This window comes from Bubalus kerabau, chromosome 1 (assembly GCF_029407905.1).
Source record: "Bubalus kerabau isolate K-KA32 ecotype Philippines breed swamp buffalo chromosome 1, PCC_UOA_SB_1v2, whole genome shotgun sequence".
Taxonomy (NCBI): Eukaryota; Metazoa; Chordata; class Mammalia; order Artiodactyla; family Bovidae; genus Bubalus; species Bubalus kerabau.
In genome coordinates this window covers 3,554,660-3,569,033 of record NC_073624.1, presented here as the reverse complement: position 1 = coordinate 3,569,033, position 14,374 = coordinate 3,554,660, and the positions used below count along the sequence as shown (strand labels likewise).

Genomic DNA, 14,374 nt, shown 5'->3' with positions numbered 1-14,374 from the left:
CACGGGCTCACTTCTGCCCCCGCCACACTTCGAGAAGTCTGAGGGCTGCACGCGCGGATGCTGCCTCCCTGACGTCCAGTGAAGAGGAGCAGTTTGACGACAGCCCTGCCCGCTGCCCACCTGGCCCCCGGGAACCCTGTGACCTCTACACAGCTCTCTGGGGTGAGGGGCTCAAAGCATCTTCCCAGAGAGGATACACACACAGGCGTCAACAGTGACTGTGAATCGAAGGGAAAGAATTCCAGAACGCCCGAGAGTCGGCCCTGTTAAAGTGAGCCCTTCCTTCCAATTTAAGAGCACAGAACGCGGCAGCCTACAATCTGAGCAGAAGCTCCAGGGACAGGTAGGGCCCTTGGTTGGATGATTGATGATGAGAAAGCTATTAATTGAGCGGCTACTGTTTCCCCAAATCTGCAGCTGGACAGCCACGTCGATAGGGCTGTCACGAGCCTCTGTCAAATCTAAGGTCCATGGAGCATTAGGGCCTTCGGGGCGTCCCTAGTCAGACCATCTGTGATCAGGGCTCAGAGACTGTGTGCCCACCTCTGCTGTGTGCACCCTGAGACACGGAAGCCTACGTGGATTTTTAAAGGAAATTTTATCGTTTAAAGGAAGCCTTTGGAAATTCCCCGGTGGCCCAGGGGTTAGGACTCCGCACCTTCGCTGCCGAGGGCTCAGGTGACCGGCCCACGCAGGGCCTCCCTCCTCTGCAGCTTCACCTGCTGGCCGAGGGGGAGCCTGCTCAGAGGGAGATTCTGCAGGCGAGGGCAGAGAGGCGTCTCTGTGCAAGCCTTGGTCAGCGTGGCCTCTGCCCCCGTTGCACCTGAGCCCCTCGGTGCCTGGCTCCTTTCGAGCCACTGTGACACCAGGCGCATTTTGATGGCTCGCGGCCAGATGCACGACAGAGGGCTTTTTTTGTCTTGACCCAATGACCACACTCGTCTCTGGAATGTCTTAAAAAGTCCTGTTTAAATATAAGTCCAGTGTTTCAACCAGGGAGTCAGGTGCTTCCAGCTACCAACTTGGCCACTGGCCTGGCCTTCAGTAGGGGCTTCCAGGGACCCTGGAAAACCAGTCACCTCAAAGTGCCTCTTCAAGCCGCACGGCTTCCAAAACGCGGGTCCAGCGAGGAAGACGTGCAGGTGCTCCCGGCTCCCCATCTGCACCATAGCGCAGGCTCTGGTGCCACCTCCAGGCCTCAGACCCTCGAGGGGGTCGGACTGTGTCATCCCACCTTCGAGTGGAAACACCGGGCTCGGAAGGACTGCCTGGACGTGCGGATTGGGCCCCGGGGGTGGCTTGCTTCCACTCTCCCGCCCCTGCATTTAAGGCAGGTGAGGGTGCTTCAAAGTGGTCCCTGTGGTTGAGTCTGGTCCCCTGGCTGCACATGTTTCCGGAGGAGTTGCTTGCTCTTTAAGTTCACAACAGCCATGTCGATTCAAGAGAGGCAAGGAAACTGCACTGTTCCTAGATGTCACAAGCTAGACTGATGCCACCGACCGAGGGCTGATCCGTCAAGAGGTGTCCAGGGAGGCTTTCACGGCGCTGTTGCTGCGGGCACTGGGCTGTGTCTGCATTTGTTCTTAAGTCTTGGTCCCGGCAGGCTTATGGGGCTCCCCTGGGATGACAGATTCTTGGCAAATAAATCTCTGCCTGGAGTGGTCAGCTAAGGGCACTCCTGCCTTAGCTCTCCAGAAGGCACGGCCTGCCTGCGGCAGGGAGGCTCTGCGGACAGCCCCACTGGGAGGAGCGGACTGAGGGCCGCGTGGAATCTCCCTGTGAGCTGGCGGGGAATGCCAACCAGCCGGCCTGGGTGCTGCCGATTGTGCCCCTCCACCCGCGCCTGCTCCCCCTTCCCAGGGCTAGGATTTTACCGGGGGCACGCTTTCCTCTGGGGATCTTCTCTCCAGGAAGATCCGAGATTAGGCTCCAAAGGTTGAGGTCTGAGTGTTGGCTGAGATTTACATCTATTTTTAGGCACCATTTTTTAGCACAATTAGGAAAATGGTCATCAACCCTCAGCCAGGGACACACACCAGAGTGAAAACAAGGGCAGCAACTCGGTCTGACTGGAATACAGGAGGCCCTCCTACTTCTCTGGGAACTGCCAGAGGAACTAAAGTGCGGTACCGGGAGTGCTCTAAGGGAAAAAAAAAAAAAAAAACGACCACGCGTCTTCAAATTCATTTGAAGAGCTACATAACACTTTCCATGATGCTGTTTGTGTGGGGTGTGGCAGATTCCTACTTTATTCCCGTAGAGTGGGCTGCTATGGGTGTGGCCCACTTATTAGAACAGAGAGGCCACTGCCCGACGCTCACTTCCACACGCCTTTTCCTGGCTTGAGGCGCCCAGACTCCTCAGATCTAGACTGTCTGCTTCTCAGAATTTCAGTGAGGCGGGAGAAGTATAACCCCCCTGGGGAAGAGGGGGGCCACGTGATGTGGTTCAGCTGGAAGACACGCAGCCACATGCTTCCGGAATCCTCTGTACAGAACGGACCACACTGCATCCACGCCAAGGTCACATCTCAACTGAGTAACTCATAACATCAAGGACCTCGGGGGCCCTGTGGCTGTTAAATGCATTATTTGGAAAAAAAAAAAAAATTGAAGAAATACCGATTTTTTCACATTGCAAAACAGCAAACTGAGACCTGGGTCAGGTTTTTTCATTTGAAAATGTGTTTGCTAGCTTGGGTCAAATGTGAACAGCTTTCGTTTCCCTCAGAGAAGGTAACACAGCAGCCGCCTCCTCTCTTGCCTCCCCCCACCACTGCCACCCCCAGCGTTGGGACCAGTATAGCATCGCATCGTGCCAGCCGGAGTGCAGACAAGACCCACCACCAGCCCTGCCTCCTGAGACAGAAGGTGGGGGCCACGGGCTGAGAGGCCCTGGAGACGAGTAGCTGATCTTTTCCATGAAAAATCATCCGCTTTGGGGAAGCTTCTTCTTAAAGGCACAGATGGTCTGGTCCTTGTTTCAGGCCTAAAGAACAACGTACCTCACGTGAGATGATACCACTCACTGTCCTGCAATTACAGTATTTGTATTTGAGAATCACTTTTTTTTCCTACACTGTATGGTAAAAGGAACTATGTTAATAGCTATATCTTAAATACTGTGATTTGAGTTTTTTTTTAAATCCTAATATTTTACTAACCAACAATCATGTATCTAACAACAAACATTGGGGTTCTTCTGAAATCAGTGTGAACTGATGTATACTGTTTAGTAGCTTGGCTCTTGGACCTGCTGGAAACACAAAAAAAGCTGAAACGTCACAACAGAAATACAACCGCATGTGCGCACAGGCCCGCCCCTCCCCGGACGCCACACACACACACGCACACATGCAAGCACGCACACACATCTGAGCTTTCCTTCTCTCCTGAGCCATCTGGAATTTATTTCCCTGTAAATCTGTTCTCTTCGTCTTTTCACACGTGAGCAGCACAGGCAAGCCTGTCTATCTATCAGCAAGGCAGAGCCAGGTTAGAAGCCACCAATTTCACGCAAGCAGGGTCGGTCCCGCTGGAGACCCGGAACTTCTCCTATGTAGTAAGCAGCTGTCTGCTCTTCAGGGAATTACTACCTGGGGGTTGTTACCAAAGAGCTCTGCAATCTGAGAGATGCTGAGACAGGGACTCTCACCGGCTGCTCCTCTGGCAGCCTCCAGCGGAAGCCACAGATCCCGTGAATCTCCCAGGCAACCTGTTCCAGACCCGGGCGGGCTTCTCCCTGACGCGTGTCTGTGCCTGGGGCACACAGGGCATAGAGAAAGCCTCTGCCAGACATGCGGCAGAGCCGTGCAGTTTCCAAAGCCAGGACTGAGCGTGAGTCCTTGGTGTGTGTTGGTCCATTATTGTTCTTGGTGCCTTAATGCTCTCAAAGCATTTAGGGGCTGACAGACCCCTTGTATTTCATACTAGACAGGAGCAATTCCAAAGCAGAGCTCTTCTGGGTAGGCTCCAAATGACCTCTGTGGCTCAGCCCCCTGGGTGTGATCGGTGGGGCACCTGGGGTCAGGGAAGCCGGGGTATGCAGAGGACAGCGAGTGGGATCTCCTTGGTCACTTTCCTGGTGGTCATGCCCGGCAATTAGAAAACGGCTATAAAATAATGTTAATTAAAAAAAAAATTGGATCTTATTCATTTTCCCTTTAGGAGATTGAACTGATCACGTATATTAATTTCTATCCTGAATTGATGGGAACTTATATGTTTGGAATGTCCTACTGTAAGACTGATGAATGTAAAGAGTTAATTTCAGGGTACAGTATTGCCTTAATGGTTTTAAAAAATAAACTATTTTTAAAAATTATTTGGGGAGTTTTGAGTGATGCTGTGAGATGAACTGCTTGTCTGGAAAAACAAGTACCAACTATAGGGTCTGCCCTGAACCCAAGCCTGAGGTCGTCTCCGCCTGTCAGGGTCCAGTAACAGAGTGGACCTGGGACAGTGCAGCCCCAGAAAACAAAACCCAGCACCAACATTGGTCAGTAAAAGCTCTTTATTTGTCCCCTCATCAGAGATGTCTCTATCACCCCCAGGCAGTGTGCGCTGGCCCTGCAGAAATTACAGAATTGGACGGAGCAGTTCTACCCTCTAAGGACTGGGGCACACGGCGAGCCCACATCAGCGTCTCACCAGCTGCTAAGGTGGGGGCTGTGTGGGTGAGGGGCTGCGGTCCCTGAGCGCGGGCATCTGGGGTCTGCCTGTGGGCGCCGTCTCTGCCGGCTCCTGACGCTGGTGTTGCTGCAGGCAGACCCCAGCCCTCCGGGCTGCAGACACGGCTCCCAGTGGCCCAGAAAGAAGGCCAGCACAGCGGCTCCAACTCGGCCCCGTCTCTGACCTGGGCCACGGAAGCCCGCATGGCCACAAGCCCTGGGTGAGCACCGCTGCGGACCTGGTACCCGACTGCACTCATGGTTGAGAACTGCGCTGGCTGGCAGGCCTCGTGGAGGGGACTTTCCTTTTCTCCAAGTCTTGCTGAATTTCCTGAGGGAAAGCATCCACGTTGTCCTGGACACAGGGGAGGCAAAATCTCTTGGAGTAGAATAAACTGCATTCCTGAAAGAAGGGCAGGGAGTGCTGAGTGCCACAAGAAGCCCAGTGCAGCATCCTCCAGAGGGCAGCCCTTCACTGCAGGCAGGGCAGGGGGGCGAGGCAAGGCCCCCAGATACACAGCAGCAGACAGGAGCTGGGGGGTGTGGCCAGAGCCAGATAGCAAGAGGGAGAGGGGGGTGCAGGGGCCTGGCTGCCCACCTCCAGGAGGGTGGTCCTCATCTAAGAGAAGCGCCGGTGGGCCTCCAGGAGGGCAATGGGGGCAAAAGAGCCAGGGCTGGAGCCCGCAGGCCGTGGGCCTGGTTGGGTGAGACCCACGAAGGCAGCCAGGAGAGATGGCACAGCCTGGCTTCTGCAGGGCGGGGCTCCACCGTGGGCGGAGGATGAGCACAAGCCAGGCCCAACGGGCTGGAAACCCGAGGTCCCTCCCGCTCCCGGCTATCACGGCGGTGGGACAGGGGCTTGGTGACACCGGTGCAGGGAGCAGCCAGGGACGGGAGGGACAGCCCACAGAGCCGGAGGCCACAGCCGAGTGGCTAGTCCGGGCAGGCCAGGACTGCTCCTCCACGCACCGTGGCGACCGTGGCATCCACTAACACTGCGCCGGTGCCCATCCAGCGCAGGGCCCGGACTGCCTCCCAGCCCCCTGCAGCCAGGGTGGCCACGCGGCTGAGTCTGCTCAGCGGCGTCACCACAGCCGCGTGCCACCTCCTGGTCGTGCTCTCTGAAGGAACACGCGTGTGCGCTCCTGTCCCTTCCCACCAGCGGGGATGTAGATGTGATGGTGGGAGCTGCGACTTCCACAGGGGACCCAACGGGTCCTGTGCTGAGGACCACAGCTGTGCCCCGCCAGCCAGCACCACCTGGGCCAGGCTCTGTTTGTCTCATCTGTCCCGTGTATCGGGGTCCCTTCCTTCCAGGAGCTTAGGCTGTGCCTCAACCAAGACAACCGTGGAGATCTGACGCCACATGGGGCCCCGTCCCCCCTGGCACCAAGTGCGGCCCGAACTCCCAGGGCGGCAGTCCTGGCTTTCCCCTGCCTGGCCCCACTCCCGACTCCAGCTGCTTCCGGTCCACACAGGGCCTCAACAGTGCCAGCTGCCCATCTCCTCACATGGCCCCACAGTAGTGTGGCTCCCTCTGGGCCTTTGCCTGAGCTGAGGCTCCCTCCCACCTGCCAGTCTCATCACCTTGACTTCTGATGGATGGAGACTGGCTGTCCCAATCTGCTCTGTGACACAGCCCCCCTGCCCCTCCACTGCTGGCCCTCGGCCCCCAGCCAGAATACTCAGGGATGCTTGGGCTGCAGAGTCACTCGGGGTAAGGGTCCACACAGCTGCACTTCCATCCGTCCTCGGGCTTTCACACGACAGGCTCAGCTAGCCCAGTGAACTGGGCCAACTCCACCTCTCCAAATCTCAGTCTCCTCACCTGTAAAATGGGTGCAGCACTGCTCTGCCTAACTAGGGCTGGGATAGGACTGAAGAAGGCATTGCTGGCAACACACATCCCAAGCACAGGGTCTGGCACACAACAAACGCTCCAGAAAGCACGCCCCTTCCTCTGGAAGGGCCTGGAGGACGATTAGAAAGAAGGCCACGGTCCCACGGAGGGAAGAGCACAATGCCAGCTGCACTTGGTGGGGGAGGGGAGGCGATTAGGGGCTAAGGGGTGGGGAGGGGGGCAGTGCAGAGCCTCCAAGAATGTGTCTCCTCAACCCCCACTGAGACCCTCAAACTGACCCCAGCCTGCCTGTCCCTGAGCCCTCTGTTGGCTGCAGAGACCCACCCATGATGAGGCAGAGCAGCTGCCCCCGCCAAGTGACCGTGAGGGGGCCCAGGAACACCAAGGCCAGGAAAGGCTGCCGCTCACACTGCCCCTGGGAAAGGCACGAGGGTCACCTCTCCCGAGAGCACTGGTGAGGTCCCAGCCACGGGGTGGAGAGGAGGCGGCCCAAGGCGCGCGCGGCTTACCCACCGGGCCCACACACACCAGCCTGCCGCAAATGCTGCACCTCGAGCCGACGACCAGGAATCTGCCCTTGTCGGGGGTGAAGGGGTCCCTCATCACGTAGCTCTCCTCCAGGAGGCTGCAGGACAGGAAGAGGGGGCGGAAAGGCCCAACCTCTGCTGACAGGAACTCGGCAGCTGCACGGACCTCCCAGGGGCCGCCCGCTGGGGCCGCTCATCGCGGGAGGGGCTGGGCCCCCAGTGCCACCGAGTAGTAGCAGAGAGGAGCAAAGGGGCCAGGCTGGGACTGAAACGAGACCTGCTCCAGGCTCTGCGACAGCCGCCGAGAGAGCGCCGCTCCTCCTCGGCCCAGAGAAGCGCTGCGACCCCACCTGACTCAACAGGATGGGGCTGGGGGCAGGTACGAGTCCTCTCCCCACCCCCAGGATGATGCCCACTCCCAAATGGCTTCCACGTGGGGAGCACGTGGAGGCTGCCGGTGGGTGCCCTGCTGGCCTCCAGTGCACGTCAGAAAGGAGACCAAGAGAGTCCTGAGGCGACACCCCCAGGATCCCCACGGCCGGAGGGAAGAGGCCTGGCCCCCAGCACCCGTCACATGTAATGGACTGGTCAGATCCTCACAAGGTGGCATCTGATGAAGGACGAGCTGAAGGTCAAGAATCAAGGCCTGGGACCCATTGGCTGTATTGCAGGCCTTCCCTGGGCAGATGCTGGCCCTCAGGGCTCACTCCCACCAGAACAGGAGCTGCGGGCAGGAAAGTCCACCCAAGGCTGAACATGGAGGGAGGGACTGGGAGGTTCCAGAAGAGCCAGATGGCCCTTGAACCCTTCAGGTGTGGCTCACACCTCAAGCACCCAGAGTCTGGGCAGGGTGGGCCCAGACACAACACCCAAGCTCTGTGTCAGATTCAGGCCAGCGAGCTCTGGCAAGGCTCCTGGGCTGGGACCCTGGTACTCACACGACAGACTGGCTGTCAGGGGGCTGCCGCCCCTGGTAGCTGTATGGAGCTGTTAAGGCACAGAGCTGGCACTTGAACACACCCAGGGGGGTTCGCTCTGTCTCACACGCCATCTGCAAGGCCAAGAGATGGGGCACATCACCTACAGAACCAAGAATCACGCACATCTCAAAGTTCCCCACTGCGTGCTTCTTCCCCACAGAGAAGACGGGCACCATACAGACCAGGAATCTCCAGTTCAGGGCAACTGCAAGACCCGATCAAGGTCACACGTTCTTGTCAAGTGCACATGAGGTAACCACCAAGATAAGACTATAGGCTAGGCCAAAAAATGAGCCTCAAACTTTAAAAGCCTGAAACCATAAAGTACCTTCTCTAACCCCGAAATAAGTCAATTAAAATCAGTAACAGAGATACATGGAAAATCCCCAAATATTTGGAAATTAAATTATATATTTCTGCATAAATCATGATTCACAGAAGAAATCCTAAGAGAAATTAGAAAATAGCTTGAACTAAATGAAAACTAAAATACCAAAATATACACAATGCAGTTTAAGCTGATTTTAGAGAAATTCACAGCTTTAAATGCCTAAACTGGAAATGAAGATTTAAAATAAGTCATCTAACTTTCTACCTTAAGAAGCCAGAAAAAGGCAAATTAAACCCAAAATACACAGAAAAAAGAAAATAATAAAGAATAGAAATCAAGGAAATAGAAAATGGACAAACAATAGGAAAAAAATCAATAAAACCAAAGCTGGTTACTTCAAAACGTCAATAAAGTTGATAACCTCTAGTTAGACTGATCAAGAAAAACAGAAAAATGATAAAAATTACCATAATGAGGAACAAAATAGGGGACATCACTAAGACTACAGACATCAAAAGGATAATAAGGAAATGCAGTGACCTTTTTACCCAATGAACTTGACAGTTTAGATGAAATAGACACATTTCTTGAAAAAAAAAAAAAACACCAATTACCAAAAGTGACTCAAAATGGAAAACCTGAAAAGACCTATATTTATTAAGAAAAGTGAATCTGTAATTTTAAATTTTACTTTAAAATGAAGTAGAGCACCAGCAAAACTTCATGCCCAGATGGCTTTACCAGCAAATTGTCAAGCATTTACACAAGTAACACCAACCTACAGAAACGTTCAGAATACAGAGCCCGGGGGCTTTCCTGGTGGCTCAATGTTATGGAATCCACCCACCAATGCAGGATACAAAGGATGGATCCCTGATACCAGGAAGATGCCCCCTGTGGAGGAACAACTAAGCCCATGCATCAAAGAGCATGGGAGCCGCAACTGTTGAAGCCCGTGCACCACAGAGCTTGTGCTCTGCAGCAAGAAAACCACCGCAGTGAGAAGCCCGCACACCACAAACTAGAGAGCAGCCCCTGCTCCCCGCAACTAGAGAAGGCCCGCTCGCAGCAAAGGCCCAGTGCAACCAAACGCAAATAAATAAACCATAGGAAAACAGAAAATACAGAGAAAGGAGTACTTGCAAAGAAATTCTGAGGCTAGTATCACATGAACTACCAAAACTTCCAGGATTACCTTGATACCATTAACTGGACTAGACTATTAGCTGATAACTGGTTAACTGATACCTGACAAAATCAACTGGAAAGACTAGAGAGCTCTTCAAAAAATTAGAGACGCCAAGGGAACGTTTCATGCAAAGATGGGCACAATAAAGGACAGCAATGGTATGGACCTAACAGAAGCAGAAGCTATTAAGAAGAGGTGGCAAGAATACACAGAAGAACTATACAAAAAACATCTTCATAATCCAGATAATCACGATGGTGTGATCACTCACCTAGAACTAGACATTCTGTAATTTGAAGTCAAGTGGGCCTTAGGAAGCATCACTACGAACAAAGCTAGTGGAGGTGATGGAATTCCAGCTGAGCTATTTCAAATCCTTAAAGATGATGCTGTGAAAGTGCTGCACTCAATATGCCAAGAAATTTGGAAAACTCAGCAGTGGTCACAGGTTTGGAAAAGGTCAGTTTTCACGCCAATCCCAAAGATGGGCAATGCCAAAGAATGCTCAAACTACCGCACAACTGCACTCATCTCACACACTACTACAGTAATGCTCAAAAGTCTCCAAACCAGACTTCCAACAGTACGTGAACTATGAACTTCCAGATGTTTAAGCTGGATTTAGAAAAGGCAGAAGAACCAGAGATCAAATTGCTAACATCCACTGGATCACAGAAAAAGCAAGAGAATTCCAGAAAAATATCTACTTCTGCTTTATTGATTATGCCAAAGCCTTTGACTGTGTGGATCACAACTGTGGAAAATTCTTCAAAAGATGGTAATACCACAGCATTTCACCTGCCTCCTGAGAAATCTATACGCAGGTCAAGAAGCCAACAGTTAGAACCAGAAAGGGAACAATGGACTAGTTCCAAATTGGGAAAGGAGTACGTCAAGGCTGTATATTGCATATATTTAACTTTCATGCAGAGTATATCAGGTGAAATGCGGGCTGGATGAAGCACAGGTGGAATCAAGATTGTCGGGAGAAATATCAATAACCTCAGATACACAGATGACACCACCCTTATGGCAGACAGTCAAGAGGAACTGAAGAGCTTCTTGATGAAAGTGAAAGAGGAGAGTGAAAAAGCTGCCTTAAAACTCAACATTCAAAAAATTAAGGTCATGGCATCTGGTCCTATCACTTCATAGCAAATAGATGGGGAAACAATGGAAACAGTGACAGCCTTTATTTTCTTGGGCTCCAAAATCACTGCAGAAGGTAACTGCAGCCATGAAATTAAAAGACGCTCGCTCCTGGGAAGAAAAGTTATGACCAATCTAGACAGCATACTAAAAAGCAGAGACATTACTTTGCTGACAAAGATCCATCTAGTCAAAGCTATGGTTTTTCCAGTGGTCATGTATGGATGTGAGTTGGACTATAAAGAACGCTGAGCACCAAAGAATTGATGCTTTTGAACTATGGTGTTGGAGAAGACTCTTGAGAGTCCCTGGGACTGCAAGAGGATCCAACCAGTCCATCCTAAAGGAAATCAGTCCTGAATATTCATTGGAAGGAGTGATGCTGAGGCTGAAACTCCAATATTTTGGCCACCTAATGAGAAGAACTGATTCCTTGGAAAAGACCCTGATGCTGGGAAAGATTGAAGGCAGGAGGAGAAGGGGACAACAGAAGATGAGATGGTTGGATGGCATCACTGACTCGATGGACATGAGCTTGAGCAAGTTCCAGGAGTTGGTGATGGACTGGGAAGGCTGGTGTGCGGCAGTCCAAGGGTTGCAAAGAGTCAGACCCAACTCAGAGACTGAACTGAACTAATTATAGGAAAACTACAAAGCTATGACAAACCTAGACAGTGTATTAAAAAGCAGAGATGTCACTTTGCTGACAAAGGTCCGTATAGTCAAAGCTATGGTCTTTCCAGTAGTCATGTAGGGATGTGAGAGTTGGACCATAAAGAAGGCTAAGCGTCAAAGAATTGATGCGTTCAAACTGTGGTGCTGGAGAAGACTCTTGAGAATCCCTTGGACTGCAAGGAGATAAAACCAGTAAATCCAAAAGGAAATCAACCCTGAATGTCCACTGGAAGGACTGATGCTGAAGCTGAAGATCCAATACTTTAGCCACCTGATGTGAAGAGCCAACTCCCTGGAAAAGACCCTGATGCTGGGAAAGATTGAGGGCAGGAGGAGAAGGGGGAGACAGAAGATGAAATGGTTGGATGGCACCACCGACTCAATAGACATGAGTTTGAGCAAACTCCCAGATAGTGAAGGTCAGGGAAGCCTGGCGTGCTGCAAAGAATTGGACACGACTAAGTGAACTCCGGGAGTTGGTAATGGACAGGGAGGCCTGGCATGCTGCATTTCATGGGGTCGCAAAGAGTCGGACACGACTGAGAGGCTGAAGTGAACTGAAGCCACCGAACAACACAACAGAGCAATATCCTTCACAAACAAAATTCTTCAGCACAATATTAGCAAACTGAATCCAATAATACATAAGAAGCCTAGAGCATCAGTGCAGACTGGATTCCACCCAGAATGCAAACCTGGTTCAACATTCGAAAACTAGCGAATGCAACTCAGGAGAGTAACAATACAGGAAGAAACGGCACCATCATTTCAGGAGACGCATAAACTGGAAGCATGAGAGAATTCAACAGGATTTTACAAAACTCAAGGCTCTGAGTGGTGTTTCAAACCTTCCTGGGCATGTGAGGCCTCTTTAACTCAGGAATTATCTTTTCCCAAAGACTCCGCGGTCCACTGTCCATACAGCAGGCTGCGCTGCGGTCCGGCATCCTCCACGCGTTCCCTGCGCTCTCGCACCTCCCGGCCTCGTTCCTGGCCTTCCAGCCGCCTGGAGGGTCTCCCTAGGGGACTTCCTCTGGCTGCCCTGAAGTTTCTCTCTTCACCTTCCGCTTTCAGCGGTTTGAATACGTATCTACTTCCCCGCCACCCCCACCTCTTTTAAACCTCCTTATCCTGCTTGTGCTGCATTAAGCAGTTTGATCTGTAGTTTAGGAAAATCCTTAACCATTATCACTTCATGGCTTTCTTCTTCAGCCCCCTTCTCTCCCGTCTCCCACGGACATCTCAACCGCAAGTACGCTGAGCTCGGGTAGTGTCCCCGCGGTTCTCGGAACCTCTGCTGTCACTCTCTTTGCGTTTCAGTTCGCGTCGTGTCTGCCGCCCTGCCGTCAAGTTCACTGACTTTTCCCCCTCGGTTCTGTCCAGTCAGCCGACCGGCCCTCGGACGGCTCCCGGGCCCGCAGCGCTGCGCAGCGCGGGAACGAGCCGGGCGCAAGTTCCGCGGCCTGGCTCCAAGGCGCCCGCCTCTCCCTTCAGAACCCCCGAGTCCTCCGCGAAGTAGCCCAGGCCCGGCCAGGGCAGCGGGAGACGCCGGTGAGGTGACCGGCGCGCGGCCGCACACGTCCCCTCGCGTTCCCGCCAGGCCGCCAGGCCGCGCCACTCACCTCCGCTGCCTCCGCGGCGGCGAGGCGCAACCCCGGGCGAGTGCGCGGCCCCGCCCGCACTGTCTGCCCTGGGCGCCTGCGCGGCGGGGGCGGGGCTGCGCGGCGGGGGCGGGGCTGCGCGGCGGGGGCGGGGCTGCGCGGCGGGGGCGGGGCTGCGCGGCGGGGGCGGGGCTGCGCGGCGGGGGCGGGGCTGCGCGGCGGGGGCGGGGCTTCCGGCGGACTTCCTCTTCGCCTTCCGCTTGGCTTCAGCGGTGGCTCAGAAGGTGAAGACTCCGCCCGCGCTGCGGGAGATCTGGGTTCGATCCCTGGGTTAGGAAGATTGCCCTGGAGGAGGGCATGGTAACCCACTCCGGTATTCTTGTCTAGAGAATCCCCATGGACAGAGGAGCCTGGTGGGGCTACAGTCGTTGGGGTCGCAAAGAGACGCGACTGAATGCCTTTCATTTTCGCTTCCGCCTTGTGGCGGCGTCCCACACCCAAGGTCTACTGTTCGGCAGGGGCTGGGCAGCCCTTGGCGCGCCTTGACTCGTTCACGCCGACCTGGCCTGCCGTCCTGGCTGCTCGGAGTCTCTCAGCTTCCTTCTCGAGCTCCACAGAGTCGGTGCTGCCAGTGTGCAGCCCCACAGAGCGCCCATTCCCTGGGGTTTGTGGCCCCAGGCAGTTTCGCTCACCCTGTGCTTCTGAGAGTAATGCGCTGGTCTTAGTTCTCCTGTGACCTGTCCCCTCACTAGCACGGAAGCCCGAGTTCTGGGGTGAGCGCTGCACGCAGTGGTTACTGTGTTCCCTGAGACAGCAGATAAAATGGGTTCAACATCGGTCCTGTCCCTTCCTGCTGTCCTTAAAAGCTGTGTGCGCCTGGGACTTGCCACTGTGCTCCTCCAAAGCCTTCAAGTGACCTGCCTGCAATGCCCTTCGTCATCTGGGCAGATTCACAAATAAAAACCAATGCTATATAATCTTTGAATTGACGCAAAGAATGCTCCTGTCCTGACTCTCAGGAATTAGCAATCACTTTTATTCTACTACTAGAACATGGCCTCGGCGTGTGCTTACAGCAATGGCAGTTTGGGGTCAATTCAACGATTATGTACTGTTGGCTTTTATTTCTGAGTCTGGCCATAGATGGACCATCTTGATGAAGCATTTCCAATTTGACCTAAATCCACTCCCAGATATATGACAGCTTATCCCATGAATGCTGTCAAAGCCATTAGTTTGGACAAGTTCCTAGCTGCACGGAAAGAGTTAAGTGAAATAATATTCAAAGAGCAAGTCATGTGGTCTTAGGCAGAAAATAATGTTAATTTTGATTTGAGCTGTCCACAGTTATTGACTGCACTCATTTCACAGGCTAGCAAGTAATGCTTAAAA

At 53.4% G+C, this 14,374-nt stretch overlaps 1 protein-coding gene across 3 annotated transcripts; it reads right to left on the bottom strand.

The window, feature by feature from the left end:
* Positions 1-4,477: 4,477 nt before the first annotated feature.
* CDPF1 (cysteine rich DPF motif domain containing 1) lies at positions 4,478-13,079 on the bottom strand. Of its 3 annotated transcripts, none has more exons than XM_055562501.1 (4): positions 12,230-12,521; positions 7,996-8,108; positions 7,044-7,155; positions 4,478-5,072 (listed from the first exon to the last, which is right to left on the bottom strand). In XM_055562501.1, the coding sequence occupies exons 1-4, from the start codon at positions 12,326-12,328 to the stop codon at positions 4,926-4,928; spliced, it is 471 nt and encodes a 156-aa protein (XP_055418476.1). In that variant the 5' UTR covers positions 12,329-12,521; the 3' UTR covers positions 4,478-4,925. The 3 variants fall into 3 exon arrangements, with proteins under 3 accessions (XP_055418476.1, XP_055418646.1, XP_055418563.1); XM_055562671.1 differs by lacking the exon at positions 12,230-12,521 and adding an exon at positions 13,004-13,079 and having other exon boundaries at positions 4,479-5,072; XM_055562588.1 differs by lacking the exon at positions 12,230-12,521 and adding an exon at positions 12,565-12,981 and having other exon boundaries at positions 4,479-5,072.
* Positions 13,080-14,374: the final 1,295 nt, after the last annotated feature.

Bases quoted from the DNA above. Each gene is read 5' to 3' on its own strand.
- CDPF1 (XM_055562501.1), bottom strand. From the start codon at position 12,328: ATGCCGGACCGCAGCGCAGCCTGCTGTATGGACAGTGGACCGCGGAGT. The intron at 7,156-7,995 runs GTGAGTACCAGG...CCTGTCCTGCAG, and splicing joins CCTGACAGCCAGTCTGTCGT to CCTCCTGGAGGAGAGCTACG. The intron at 5,073-7,043 runs GTGGGTAAGCCG...CCCTTCTTTCAG, and splicing joins GGCTGGTGTGTGTGGGCCCG to GAATGCAGTTTATTCTACTC.